Source organism: Anopheles moucheti, chromosome 3, assembly GCF_943734755.1.
Source record: "Anopheles moucheti chromosome 3, idAnoMoucSN_F20_07, whole genome shotgun sequence".
NCBI lineage: Eukaryota > Metazoa > Arthropoda > Insecta > Diptera > Culicidae > Anopheles > Anopheles moucheti.
Window position 1 is genome coordinate 83,157,210 of NC_069141.1, and position 14,458 is coordinate 83,171,667.

Genomic DNA, 14,458 nt, shown 5'->3' on the forward strand with positions numbered 1-14,458 from the left:
GTAAAGTTAAGTGAAGTGTTGAAAACTACCAGGCGCCTCCATTGTGTCGTCATCGGCACCAGGCGTCTCCATTTCAAATTTGTTGAAATTAAAATAAAAAAAATGTTTGATTGAATTGTTTAATAAATTGAATAATATTATTGAAATAATAAATTCACGCGAAAAATACAAATCTAATGCAAACAAAGTTGAAAAATAGAAAATAGAAGTTCCACAGTTGTAATCTTGTTTGGTCATGTTGTTTTCTAAAACATTCTCTCGTCCAGTGCGGAATACAATTGTCCTTCCACACAATGACGTATACGAGAGATAAAGCGGAAAGTGATGATAAAAATGGAACATTACCAACCGCGACGATAGCTTTACCGACAGTTTCGACTTTAATCGTAACCGATACCAGTCCAATCTTCCACGAGGATGAATGCGGGCAAGGGAAAAGCGAGGAAAAGAACCGCCCGACTAGCTGTGTCTTTTCCGCTGAGATGGTAAGTTCAATAAAGATGGGAAATGAACAAAAGTGTCCACATGGTGTTTTCTCCCTAGCGGTCGCGTCCGTATCAATGCGGCTGAAGAAGTTTGATTGTGCTTTCGTTTTCGTTTTGTTTCCTCAGTTTGTATCATTTCGCTGTCGTTCGTGTGTGTGTTTGTGTTTGTGTTTCGTCTACCTACTCGAACGTGGGGTTTCTTTGTACACATTCCGTTTGCAAAAAATTTACATTTTCCGGTGATCAATTTCTAGCAAACTCATACCGATACCTCTTCCGTGTATTTGGAGCGATCGTTCAAATCGATAACGAGTCGCTTATCGGGTGATTTCTTCTTTTTGCTTCCACCAACACCACCACTAGAACTACCCACCTCGGCACTCCCGCTCGCACCGCTCCCTGCCTCACCGCCATCACCTCCAACGCCACCGCCCTCTCCGGCAGCCGATGTTTCCGGTGTGTTGGCACTGTTATTCGTACTGTTGCTGTTTCGGCTGCTGCTCTGACTGTTGTCATTGTTGTTTCGCTTATTAGTACCACTGCTTCTGCTACTGTTACAGCTACTGGTGCTACTATTGCTACTATTGCATTTACTATTGATTGCTTCATCCGCACCGGGATTACTGACCGCGGGAACCGCCGTCCCACGGATGACGATGCGTGATTGGTCGTCCCCTACATCTCGCGGTTCCGGTAAGCCACGGTCCGCACTGTCCCCACCGTCGTCGTCACTCGCATGCCGTGGTCGAAGGCGTCCATGGCCCATCGCACCGCGGGACCGATTTTCAATTTCGAGATTCTGCAGCGCGGTCGTGAGTGCGTTCCGCATGAGAAAGTGCTCTTTCAGGCTATCTATCCTACTGTTGTTATTGGCGTACAATTTGTTAAACTTTTCTAAATTCACCGACCGGATCGTGGCCTCGTCCGTCGCGGGTGTTAGCTGGGCGAGGGTACCGGCCACCGTCGGGCCCGTTTGGGTGGCATGGCTATCTACACTGTCACCGGCACCGCTGCCCGTTAGCTTGTGCCGCTGCTGGTTCGGTTGGTGGTGGTGTGGGGGTTGCTGCTGTGGCTGGTAGTGGTGCTGCTGATGTAGCAGATTATCACAAGATTCGAAAGCGTTTGTACTGAACTCACCACACTCGCTGGTGCTGGAGGCACGCTGATGATGCTGGGGATGGGAAGGTGCATGATGATGGTGCTGTTCCGAGTTCTGTTGCTGTTGCTGCTTCCGGTGCTCACCGACCGTGCTGGCACCGTTCGGTGCAACGTACCCCAACCCGCAATCACCACCACCATTACTCCCACCGACAAACTGACAGTTCAGCACCAGCTCCGAGGTGTGTTGTTTGGCTTTATGCAACGGCACCGCACTCACCGCACCGTCCACGTCCGGTTTCCGCCGGCCGGCAACGGTGCTCACTGCACCGGAACCGGATTTGTCGTTCACTCCACTTATCTTACAATTACAATTAACCGCACCGCTTGCACTGTTCAGCAGCACGGCACTGGTGGAATTATTTATCACACTATCGGTACGCCGATGTTGCTGTTGCTGCTGCTGTTGCTGCCGATTGCCGGTGGTACGAGTCGTGGAGCAGCAACTACAGCTGCAGCAGCAATTATTGTTCCGTCCGCCCACCTCCAGGTCCATCGAGCGCGAGAGCCCATCCCTGCCGGCGTACGGTTCCTCGTCGCCCGCCCCACTGCACATGCACTGCAGCTGCTGATGGTCGAGCCGGAAGACACTGCCGTCGATCGAACGGGCCCCCAGTTTGTGGCGTTCCCGGTCTCCGGCTTCCTGCACGCCGTCCGCATCGTCCGTGATGGTGATGCGCGTCTGGGAAGGCATCGGAACGATCGACCCATTTCCGGGTGCAGTCGCCACTGACCCGTTCGGGATCGTTGCCGTCGTGTTGGTGTTAGTGCTCTTGTCCATCCTCTGTATGGTGGTGGGAGTGGCTGCCAAGATGCCCGTTGCCCCCGATGCCATCGATAAGCCGTCCGGTGCGCCCGTCATACCGGCGCTCTGGATCGCTTTCAGTGGGCTGGGCGCACCGATGGCAGGTGGTGGCCGAAGCGACGTGGTACGGCAAGCTTCCATCAGACTAGCGACGGTCAGAATAGCTGCACCACGCTGTGGAATGCGCTCGTACAGCCGCTGTAGCTGGGTGTAAAGAAGCTTCAGCTCTTCCAGTGCTTCCGTTTCCGTCAACCGGCCTTCATTGGCTGGAAGATATGGATGAAAAGTGAATTAAGATTAGATAAACGGAAAAGGAGCGTAATTGTGAAAATAACTCCAGTAGCTAGAACGATGTGTAAAGTTAAGCTGATTGAATGTAATCATACATGAAGGGAAGTTGATGAGATAATCATACTGGCACGACTATAATGACGGTTAATATCCGTTATTGTTAATTAGTTTACAGAAGGCATGGGAAATTTGCTCCTTTCTGCTGGAGGTAGATTGATCCAATGTCGGAAATCTCAGGATTATTAGGAAAAACACTGAAGTAGTTGAATGTGCCCGGAGAATGAATATTTCGGAGTAGCTTGGAGCAGTAGGTATGTTCCGGAGCACTTTGGAGCAAATGGAGTAATCTGGAGCACCGGAATTGACAACTATTTTTTATTAAAGCCAAATCCAACATTTCGTCCTTGGAGTCGAAACAGACCCTCGGACGTCCCATCACTTAATATTCAATACAAACTATCTACTGGTATTCCACATTAGCCGTACGTTTTTATCTTCATAGACTAAAGCAAACCGAAGAATAATGTTGTTTGTTAGACATTTTTCACGTTACATTCGCTAAATAAACGATGCCATTTTTCACACGTCTAATCAATTTCGGGGACACGCTAATATTCGCTCATATCAACCAACTCCATCTTCATATTTTCGCACACAAAGGCGACGCCCGCTGGTATTTCCTATAATGAAAATGGCTGATCGATCATTTGGCTCTACCGCGGGGCCAACCCCGTTTTGTTCACGCATCGCGTCCGAAAATACGGCGCTCGTGCAGAATGTGATAACGATAATTCATTTCCTGAAGGATGTGTCTTAGGTGGTCCAGTTGTCGAGTGCTCATTCCCCACTCCAGGACTGCATTCATCATCGGAGGTACCGCCATTCGGGGCCCACTATCGATGGCCATGTAGTAAAAGGGCACTTGATCACTGCCAGGCACGATAGAAAGCGGGTCAAAGTATAATTTCTCCTTCCGCTCGAGACAATCGATTTCGGGGATAATTCGGGCAGGACAGGCGCACACACGATTCCTTTTGTCCCGCGCTGCACACAGTGTGCAACAACCTTTCTGCCGAAAAGTGATTTATCGAAATTTGCCTCAAGCTCGTATGTAATTGGTTTGGTCCGTTATTTGCTCTGCCAAAGCTATAAAGTGGCGTCTGCAGTTGGACCGTGTCCGGACGCTCGAGTGTATAACATGGCAAATGTGGGTTGAGAAGCATAAAAAAATGGAGCAAGCTCAAGCATACAAGTATGTGAAAAGGGGGAAAAGTGCTCTCATTGCTGTTCGATGTGAACAACGACGCAAAAGGACGCAATTTGGTTGTCCGAATTTCAACCTCTTCTCGCACTCGCTCACTCTTTCGCTCCTTCTCGTTCTATCTTGCTTTGCTCTATGCAATTCAACCCCTTGATCTGCTTTTTCGTTGATCGTCCCCATCCCTCCCGCAACGATCATTGACAAATGGGAGCGTCGAGTTTTTCAACAGTTTTCTCCAACCGTACTCGCCCGGTCGCCCAGTATCGAGAGGCCGAGATGTCAAATAGTTTCCCAAATTGAATTTAATGAAACGAAAACAATCTGGCATTCTGGGAAAGTGTGGCGTGGCAGGAGTTGTAAAGAGATTCTGTCCACCTTAACTCTTGCCATCTGAGTCCGGAGTCGAAGTCCGGAACTGCGGCAGACCGGAATTGGATCTGAGAAGTGAAAACACCGAATCCCTCCCAATGCAGTCGATGGAAGAAAAATGTAAACTACTTTTTTTTTAGTTCCTGTACGTTCTGCCGACCATGTGTGATTTGTGTGCCCAATGACTTCCATTAGTGCCCGTACACGCACTGTTTGTTTTAATTCCGGGTCAGCTTTCTTTCCTGATTGGACATTGGACATCAAACGGTAACATTGCATCGGCATTTACCTTAGGTGACCGTTTAAAGCAAACAAGAAATAAAAGGCAAACTACCACTAACGGCACACAGATGGTTGATACTGACCCATGTTGGCTCCGAGCTGAGCGGTAGACGTCGTGACGCTGCTAGCGTTGGCGAATGTTCGTCCGTGCGAGCGGCTAATAAATTTGGCACCGGACGGTTTGATGCCGAGCCCGGTTGGGTCGTCCTGATGTTTGCCACCACCCCGGAATACCAGGTACACCTGCGAACGAGTGGTCATGGAACGGAAAAGAAAAAGAGAGTAATCATGAATGACATTCCAACGGTGGCAATGGGCCATGGTGGAGATGAGGTCTGGAGCGCCGAGATTCTTCGAGCAATTGGGTACGGTATTTACACGGAATCAAATTTGACAGTTCGGGTTGTTTGAGGAGGTGGAGAATTTACGCTTCCAAGTGTGTCTTGAGCAATGGCTGGCTGAATTCCTGTTGAAGGTGGACCTTCGAAAAAGGTGACGCGGCTTGCTGGAAACTTCGTACCGATGACCGGAGAAAGTTGTAACAAGACATGACTTACAGTTGATGGGAGAGGGAGCTAACGAGATCCATCATGGTAACGGTATCGGCAATAGCTTAAAAGAGTTTCACCTTAGTTGAACCCTGTGTAGGACATTGACATCGTTAGGAAATGTTTAGTGTGCAATACTTATCAACACAGATCATCTCGTCTTTCTGTTTGTGCTTTTTTTTTCTTCTTCCGAACAAAAAAAATCCGTCCCATGTTATTGACATTGAATTAATCAACTCGAGCTATTTTGCAATCGAATGCAAACAACCGTCGAAGAATATCCTCGAGCGCTGAAGTTAATTTCGAAACAATCCCCGCTTTTCTCTCACCTCTCCTCGATTGTCTGTATGAAAAATGATGGCAACGGATGATTGTTGATGACTTAAGTTTCAATAAAACACCTCCTGGAAATTGTCAACCGCACTTGAAACGGTTGAGGGGGCTGAAGCCAGAAATAGTCGGAACCAGAAACAGAAACAGAAACCCATTCCAAGTGTCCTTGCCTGCGGTAGCCTGGAAGCGTAAAGTGTCGACCAACTTCGGCCGTAGTGCCACCGTGTGTACTTTTCATTTAGAGCGATGGGTTTTATTTACCGGATCGCTATCATCTAGCACTGGTTCATTATCTCCTCCCGCTTTTTTGCTTTGCTTTTCTTGTCCCTTTTAGTTTTCTTAGACTTTCTTCGAGACCTGTAAAAATAGATCCTTCCAAGCGCCGATTACGGTGGCTTCAATACAAGACGGCTAGTCCGGTTGGACAAAGCACATACTGAAAAACTCCAAATAAAAATGGTTGAATTTTAAGCGGTCGCTTTTCTTCACCGACGCCACCTTTCATCGCACAAGAGGCCCCCACCACGAAAGTGGCCCGAGAACGTGTTTCTTTTCGGTTGAAGCCTTTTATTTTTTTTTTGGGTTGAAGAGCAATATCGTAAGAGCCGTTGACGGAGCGTAAAGAAAGCGGCTAACGATTGTTTGTCTTAACGATGGATACATTTGTTTTGTTTTCCTCGTTTTCGGGGGAGGCGATACGAAAGGTACACCACCCACTTACACATGGCAAGAAAAGCAATCAAGCACTCTCTCGACAATCGAGGGAAAACCGGCGAGGATCATGCGGCCAGCGTACGAGAAACGAGCGAATGCGAAACTAATAAAACTGATGTGAAAGACCAGCACCCAGCACGATGGCAGTTCACGGGGGTCGTTCACGGGGGGCACGGGTGAGGGGGTTTCTTTTGTCTTACCTTGCTGCCAAAAATCAAAGCCAACAGTAGCGTGACCGTGAGCTGCGTGTGACAGAAAAATATGATGTACAATAAATCGGGATTAGCCGGTGACTGCAGGAACAACCTGGAACGAGACAAGATCGTAGAGCGAAGAAAAAAAAACGGGTGAATAAAAACGACCATTCAGAATGAAACGGCGAGATGGAAGCAATTTTGCAGATTGTTGTTTGAAAGAAGAAAAAAAAAGCACAAACAGAAAGACGAGATGATCTGTGTTGATAAAACGAACGAAAGAAGGTTATGTGGTGCATGCTGGTTGCGGTCACTGTAGCAAACTGCATCAGTTTACGGTGCACATAGAAATAAACTCGTAGAAATGGCAGATAAAATGGCAATCTCTTCCGGCACGGAGTTGAATGGCGTTTTTTGCTGATGCATAATGATCATCAACACTTCCACTTTTGAGAGTGAACAGAACAATCTACCCTTCAGCAAGTAGAGGTCGTTTAAATATCTTCTAAATAAATGATAGTTTTTGCTACCTTTTGTGTGAAGATAAACGACGTGCAATGCAATTCATACACGGTGTGCAGTCTAGCGGTCATATGTTTGTGTCTAGAGCTAGAACAAAATGGAATGAATATTTCAAACTGCAGGCAGTTAATCTTGTTAAACATATTGTTACAATATGTTTCTACTTATTTTTATCGGACGATACAACCGCATCGCGGTCTTGACCTGCGGCAGGAGTTTTGTAAATGGCTCTCACAGTAGAACACCTTCATTCACTCACTCCATCACTCCATCTCTATAGGGGCCTACTATGTCTTGGGGGAGCTACGATGTTTGGGGAAATGTTTAAGGCAGAAGAGAGTAGTAAAGTAAATATTTTCAATAATGGTATTGTATAATGAAAGTGAATAATGTTGGGGGATGTAAATATTTCGTGACCACCCCACTCGAACATTTTCTAGTTATCAAGTAATGGCTTTTAGTACAAGGTTTGCTCATTTTGCTGCACCGATTCGGTTTCTCTTTCAATGAATAACGAAGTAAAATTATTTTTTCCCCACAAACAATTTCACATTTGTTATTCTACTGTGGGTTTTTTTTTTGGTTGAAGCATTTTCTTCGCTGCACGCGGCGAAAAATAGTGCTGTGAAAAGCGACACCATTTGACACTCCAGGGGCAATCCATCGACGCTCGTAAGGGCTTCGGGCTTGTTTTCCATGTTTTTTTTTTGCATTACTCCCCCCCTGTGGCTGGTGGGAAGATTCAACAGCGAATCATGTTTTGCATAGTTTATGTCGCGGGAGGTCTCGCGACCTACGCCACATCATTTGCTGCTTCGAGGCGCAAAGACAAACGTCTTAATACGCGGTTTCTCAACATTCTGACAGCAAAAATAATAAAAAAAAGATAAACCCCCCCCGGTACGCATTTGACCGCTGAATGGGATGAAAAGGCGGCACGTTGGCCGTGTTTGACACCCGTCAGCTTTTGACTTGCCTGTGCTACGCGCTGCCAGTACGCTCGGTAGCGGAGCGGACGGGCACGAGCGATTTATTATCCGGTGCTGTCTTTTTCTGTGATCCGCGTTCAAGTCGCTCTTCACACCATCCCCGCACGGTCATCAAGCGGGGTTGATTTATTTTACACCATGTTTTGTTTTCTTCTGCTGCCGGTGTGTTTGCCTCTTCGGGTGTTCCCCCTCTTTTGGGTTTTGTATTTTCTTTCCTTTGCAGATACAAAATGGAACATTTTGCGTCGTTCTCCATTTAGGGTGGAACAGTGTATTTCATCTCGATCCTTCGGATGAGTGGGCATTTGAGTGGATTTTTTCGTTCGCCGCTTTCGTTTTGCCATCCACCACCATCATCCAACATCATCATCTTTTTTCACGTTCCGTGCGGTACGCGGGACACAAAGTTAAAAAGAGGTCCGGTGGCAGCAAGACATGACCAGAAAATGAAATCTATTTATTTTGACCAGCCAACGAGGCAACGGCCGGCCGTCATTCCTGAGGGTTTGGTTGCGTTAAAAGATGAATCGCACCGGGTGATGGTGGAGTTGGTAGTGTGGCCGACTTACGTCAAACCGTTGATGCATGAACCGTTCTCGAGTAGACTGATAATAGCGCGGTCAGTGTGGTTTCTTCTGAACATCTGCGAGCAGACAGGATGATACGGTTAGGGACCGATTTCAGCTTTCTTCATTCCGTTTTAAAGAAAAGAGGTCACATTATGGTTTCGAAGGAAGCTTTCATCAAACATGAGATGATTTACTTTTTCATCTTGAGTGCTTCGTTGGAATTGAGAATCAGCTTTTTATTATTTCGGGCAGTTTGAATGCCGAAATGTTTAAAGATGGAATCTTATTTTTACGAAAGTATTAGTGCTTTGAATAGTGAGTATTTAAGAATAAAGAGATTGATACAATCATGTTATAAAGCTTCAATTTTTGAAAAGATTACTTAAAGAAAATAAATGTTACCCCCTCAAACGAGCACTACGAATCAATCAAACGCGTGACCCTCGTCAATAACTCTGGATGTTAATTGAAAATCTATACACTGTGAATAATTTCCCATCATCCATCCAGCAAAAAGAAAGACAAAAACTTCAGCAGCTTAACGGATTCACAAACAAATCCTAGTGATAGAAGAAAAGTTTCCCTCCTTTACACTCCCTAGAGCTGACGCGGAAGCAGGCAAGTGGCAACAAAACGGCAAGGCAACATTTTCTCCCATAAATACTTGCTCGCCTTGAATATCAATGATGCGCCTTATTTGCATAGCGACAGGACGCCTTCGTTGATCGAGCATCTACTTGGGCTGGCCATTAGCCGAAAACCTAGCAGATGGGTATCCCGGAGGGACAATCTGGAGCAGGCTGGATCGGAATGGCGGTGGCCAGCAGTAGCCAAGAATGGACATTAAAAACCCATCATGCAAAGGAAGAACCGTCGAAGCCATGGTTGAGCTGTTGTAGCCCGGGCTTCCCATCCATAAATCCAACACATGCACACATCGATAAGCGTACGAATGTGTGTGTGCGTTGAAAGAGCGAAAGATAACAAAAAGATCAATGTGGGCGGAAAAACGGCTACATCCCATGCCTTCGATCGTGTGATGGATTTTCTATTTCTCTTTCCAGCTTTCCAGCGCAGCGGATGATGATGCATACCAACTACAAGTTAAGCACCGATAATATTCAAATGCTACTTCGGAATGCATTAAAGAATGTGCTGCTGCCGTTCGTGTGAGCCAAAAAACAAATGACTCTGCCTGTTCTGGTAGCGCAACGGCGGTAGACCGGTTTCATTGTGGCAATCTGTTTCCCGCACGGCACCAGTATGGGAAAACCGCAAAGCATGTGTGAGGTAGAGCAGGAAATAGCTTTTCGAGTACGGTGAACGGGCTTCTTCCCCTTGCTGGAGCTGTCGGTTATGTACAGCGTGAAAATGAACCGTATGCAAGTAACAAGTTGTACAACACACCGGGAAACAGAAAAGGGGAGAAAAAGCGACTTTCCGGGGCGAACGAGTCCAATGACAAGTGAGGTGTTTAAGGATAATAATTTCCATATTAAAATATTCATTTGCTTCCGACAGATGAACAACCATACTATTACAGTCAACCTGTGACAAGCGCAGTATCGATTGTGGCCCATATCCTGGGGGCGGTTCAATCGGAAACGGAATGTATAATTAATCTCCACAAACGGTTCGGTTTGTGATCATTTCTTGTTTCGGGCTGCGTGGAAAAGAGCAGATATCAGGGAGCGCAGTTAAAATTATTCATTCCAATTAGGCAACTGTGCGTATGTGCTGGATAGCGCGGAACACGAACAGAAATGACCGACGTCCGCAAATTAATATTTAAACGAGCTGTACTGGTTCGTAATTTTACTGCTCTGTCGATATTGCATGTAAATGAATGTGAAATGTTATTAGCAATAAGTGTTTTTCAGGAATTACGTTGATTGTCACACTAAAGACGCCATCTGGTGGAGAGTTATGAAACTAATAGACTCAACGGTTTCCTAATAGGACCTAAAGATTTCTTACAGATTACCAACGAAGGATAAACTCTTATACCTTGAGCTTGACAAAAAGGTATAAAACAAAATGGAAGCATCAGGAAAAAATAAAACCAGGACAATGCATGCATTGGATGGAAACAACAATCAGCAAAACCGCACCACATAATTCATTTGTGGGACGGACGTAAAATGGCAAAACACATTCATTAAAGGATGATACTCACATTGACACATTCAGGAAGCACGTCAGTAGAAATTCGTTGTAGATCGCCATCGATATGAAGCGGCTTTCGTTAAACTCGGACGGTGCCTTCCGTACCATGATGCAGAGCCGGACACCCCAGGCCAGAAACAGGACCTCCACTGTACGGTCCGCGGGCAGCATTGTTGTAGTTAGCGGGCAACCAACCGGTTCGGTTTTTGCGGTCCATATTTCCGACCGTGGTACCGTCGTACAGCCGGAAGTGAACACGCACGCACGGAGCAGAAGGAAAAAAGATATTCGAAAAAAAAATACGACACACCGTGAAACGAAAGGATAGAAAGTTAGCATTAGTGGGAAGTTTGGCTGGTTTTTGCTGCTACACTGGGACGGAGGGGTATAATATAGTATTTACAACAAAGTGCAGAGTTTGCTTTATGATGCGGACATGGATGCAGTACCGTGTGCGGACCAGGGACCGTTTTGCCTTTCTGTGGTAAACACATTTTGCTGCCGGGTCCGTTCGGTGCGCTCGATAAAACATACACGTTACAATTTAATAAACAAAACAACAAAAAAACAAAACTTTCCACAATACACCGTGCGTCCTTTGTTGTTTTATGGAAAAAGAATCTGACCCACGTTTCCCGCTGACTTATAAATCGCATCGGTGGATAAAAACATGCATGGAGATAGTGAAAAGATAGTGTAGTGAAGCGAGTTCAAATGTACTTTGTTAACTTTATTTTGTTTTTGTCTGGAAACAGATTCTTCGGCAGATTGTTTCGTGGAAAGTTTGACACAATTTATGAAAGCTGAACTTGATCCTGTAGAAGCCCTGGAGCTTTACGCAATTCTTTTCGGGCGAGGGTTTCTCTCGCAGCTTTGCTATATTTTAGACTCGACTCAACGAGGATAGGTTTTTCATTGCACTCGAACAGTGCAGGTGAGCTGGTGGAGCTCGTCGACAGATTTACAGCCAACTTGCAGCGGAAGCCAGCTGGCCGTGTGCAATATGCACCCCCGTGTTTGGCAATATGTGCCTGCCAGGCGGGAAAGTTCAATATTGTAAGCGCAACTTTTACGCGCTGAAGCGGGGCATTGAAACCGAAGGCTGCCGGCTGGCTTCTGCAACATGTGCTAGTAATTTAAACCGTAGCATGCTGCGTTTGAAAGAACTCTTCTGAAGTAAGAGTAGCAATGGAAGCTGTTTTGAAAATACACGTTTATACTCTTTCGTTGGAGGTGGTGCCTGCAGCAGTAGGAAAAAACGAAGAAGCCTCCTACAAACCGCTACGACCGGAAGGAAAAATAATGATCACTTTTACAAAGTATGTCAGCACAGCGGAGCCCAGCGGTGTGCAAGTGCTGGCACCGAACACACCGAACTTCAGGTAGAGCCAATAAATATCCTGCTAAGGTGTGAAGATTTATGCCGTTGTTTTGTTTGCATCTCGGTAATGGCTAGTGTTAATAGCTGGTGCTCAAATTATACGGTAGATGGGGGTACATTTAGCGCCCTGATAAAGCAGGGGGAATAAATACAAACATTATGTTACCCGGTAGAAACTGTGTTTTAATTAACCTGTCTACAAAACTTTAGCACTAAGTGAATAAATAATGTTTTAGGTGCCGTAACGCTAAAGCTTTGATTTAACATCGGTGTTCTTAATGCCAGCTTGAGAACAAGGAAAAACCCTTTGCTGAACATTGAAATAAACAAGTTACTGACTGACTTGAAAAACAAAAAATGTTGATGGAGTTTGTGAGAACTTCAACACTGGGGAAATTGAGAAATGCGTCATGTTTCCCAGCCAGCTTTAGGTGAGCTTTACGATTAGCGAATAGGATATGTTCCTTTCTTCGAAATTGGGGTGATTGGGCTGAAACTGTCGCTTTTATGAAGAAATTTATCACCAAAGAGGGTGTTCTGATAATCTAGCCTTGGCCCATAATTGTTCTGAGAAACCAAGAAAGCAACGCAGACTGATTAAAGATGAATGTTTTGCCGAAGATTACCAACCCTCTCACGGTATCTCAGAGTCGACTGACAGAGCAGTTATGGGGAAAGACAAAAAAAGGTAGCGAGTCGTCAAGGTCAAGGTATGAATGGATGATTCCTAATCCCTTTTCAATACCGAATTAAAAGGAATTAACGTTTATTTATCTTACGATAGACCTATTCATTGATCAAACAGTCTTTTTGCTATTTGTTTTGGTATGTATGTTTTTACTTGCATTGCAATAACAAACAAAGCAAACATCTCAATTACTCATTAAACCCGTTCGAAGGGCGGAAGTAACTAGAGACAAAACAGGTGCTGCTTATGCTCATTAACACGATTCAAAGTAATCCTGATCGAGGGCGCCTTAATTATGATATTTTTTGTAACTTTCAAAAGGAAGTGACCTACTTAAACATACATCCTGCGGCAAAAACCCACCGGTGCACGGCAAACTTCACTTTCAACACTTCTACTTGGCCGAAGCCAATTTAACGGGCCAAAACATTTTAATTAATCCCTCCACCCAGGTCTAGGCGAGCACTGTGTGGGGCGTGTTTTTGTTTTCCAAACCGACCATCTGCCGTATCGTTTAGCAATCTTACGCGGCCGGGTACTTACTTGAGGTGAAGGTATGATCCCACCAGTCCGTTTTGCACAGAAACGCCTTCAGATTGTCCGCTGTTCGACCGACGATCACGACCGGAGGCGCAACCAACGTCCGGACCAGCAATGCAATTCCTACGAAACCGCACAGCACGCCCAACCGCTTCAGCAGGTACGCATCCGTGATTTTGACCGCTTTCGCCGAACGGACGCGAAAAATTACCGATATTCTGTGTGGAGCAAAAAATAAAATGGAACGATTAGACGGGGAATGTACTCGTGTAAAAAATGAGTCCTTGGTTTGTTTTTTTCTTGTCTTGTGTTTAAGAGTGGTTTGCTTCTCTCGACAAGTTCTTTAGGAAGGATTTTTTGTTCTATTACAGTAACTAATCTTGATACAGTTTGATGCGTCTTTGTTGATGTAAGCGTAAACGAATTTCTCTTTTGCTTTGTTCTCTTTGTACTTTGGTGCTGCTGTCAGTTTTTCGTTTTGTATGTGTTTCTCTCGGGAGTAACACTTCCCTGTTCTACCCGGTTGCTATGGTTACACATGCACACCAGCAGCAAGTTAATTGTGATTGTCCAGTGAAAAACTGAGCAACGAAGCCTATCGGTCCCGAATACTTACCGCCAGGTTTTCAACATCAGTGCCCCGTACGTCAGGGAAAATCCAATTTCCCGCAACCAAATGCGGGCGGTACAGGAGTAGAGCGAAGGGGGCGGATACATCACAACCGACTGTCGTCCACAATTTCCACGAATAAATACCGCACCATGGTGTTGTTGTTGTTTTTTTCATACGAAAATGAAGAAAGGGTAGAGAAAATGATCAAAAAAGGGGGCAAATTAAAGCGCGCTATCTATTAACAACAGAAAAATAAACCGTCTGAAGCAAAAAGTGCGATTGACTGAGCGGTTCTGTAATAAAATCGTTCCGAATTCGCTCTGGTCCTCTGGTCCCTCTGGTGCACCAGCAGTTAGTTATGTAAATGCACGTAATTAGTGATTCTGTCGGCGTTCGAATGAAGTTAAAATTAGATTTCTTTTACTTTCAGCCACGTTTCGGGTGCGAATATCGTTGTTTGCGGTCTAGCGCTTGGGTGTGTGCGTGTGCTGGAAGAGCACACAAAATGCCCGCGGAAATAACAGCACAACCTCGCAACGCTCAAAACACG

At 45.6% G+C, this 14,458-nt stretch overlaps 1 protein-coding gene across 1 annotated transcript in view; it reads right to left on the bottom strand.

Moving 5' to 3' along the window:
- Window positions 1-744: 744 nt before the first annotated feature.
- The window catches only part of LOC128304336 (uncharacterized), a 41,832-nt gene continuing 28,118 nt past the window's right edge, over window positions 745-14,458 (bottom strand). Inside the window, exons 8-13 of the mRNA XM_053041514.1 lie at window positions 13,912-14,021; window positions 13,299-13,513; window positions 10,697-10,835; window positions 6,447-6,552; window positions 4,735-4,894; window positions 745-2,714 (exon numbers count right to left, since the gene is read on the bottom strand). Of these exons, the coding sequence (XP_052897474.1) occupies window positions 745-2,714; window positions 4,735-4,894; window positions 6,447-6,552; window positions 10,697-10,835; window positions 13,299-13,513; window positions 13,912-14,021 (2,700 nt within the window). The remainder of the gene's footprint in view (window positions 2,715-4,734; window positions 4,895-6,446; window positions 6,553-10,696; window positions 10,836-13,298; window positions 13,514-13,911; window positions 14,022-14,458) is intronic.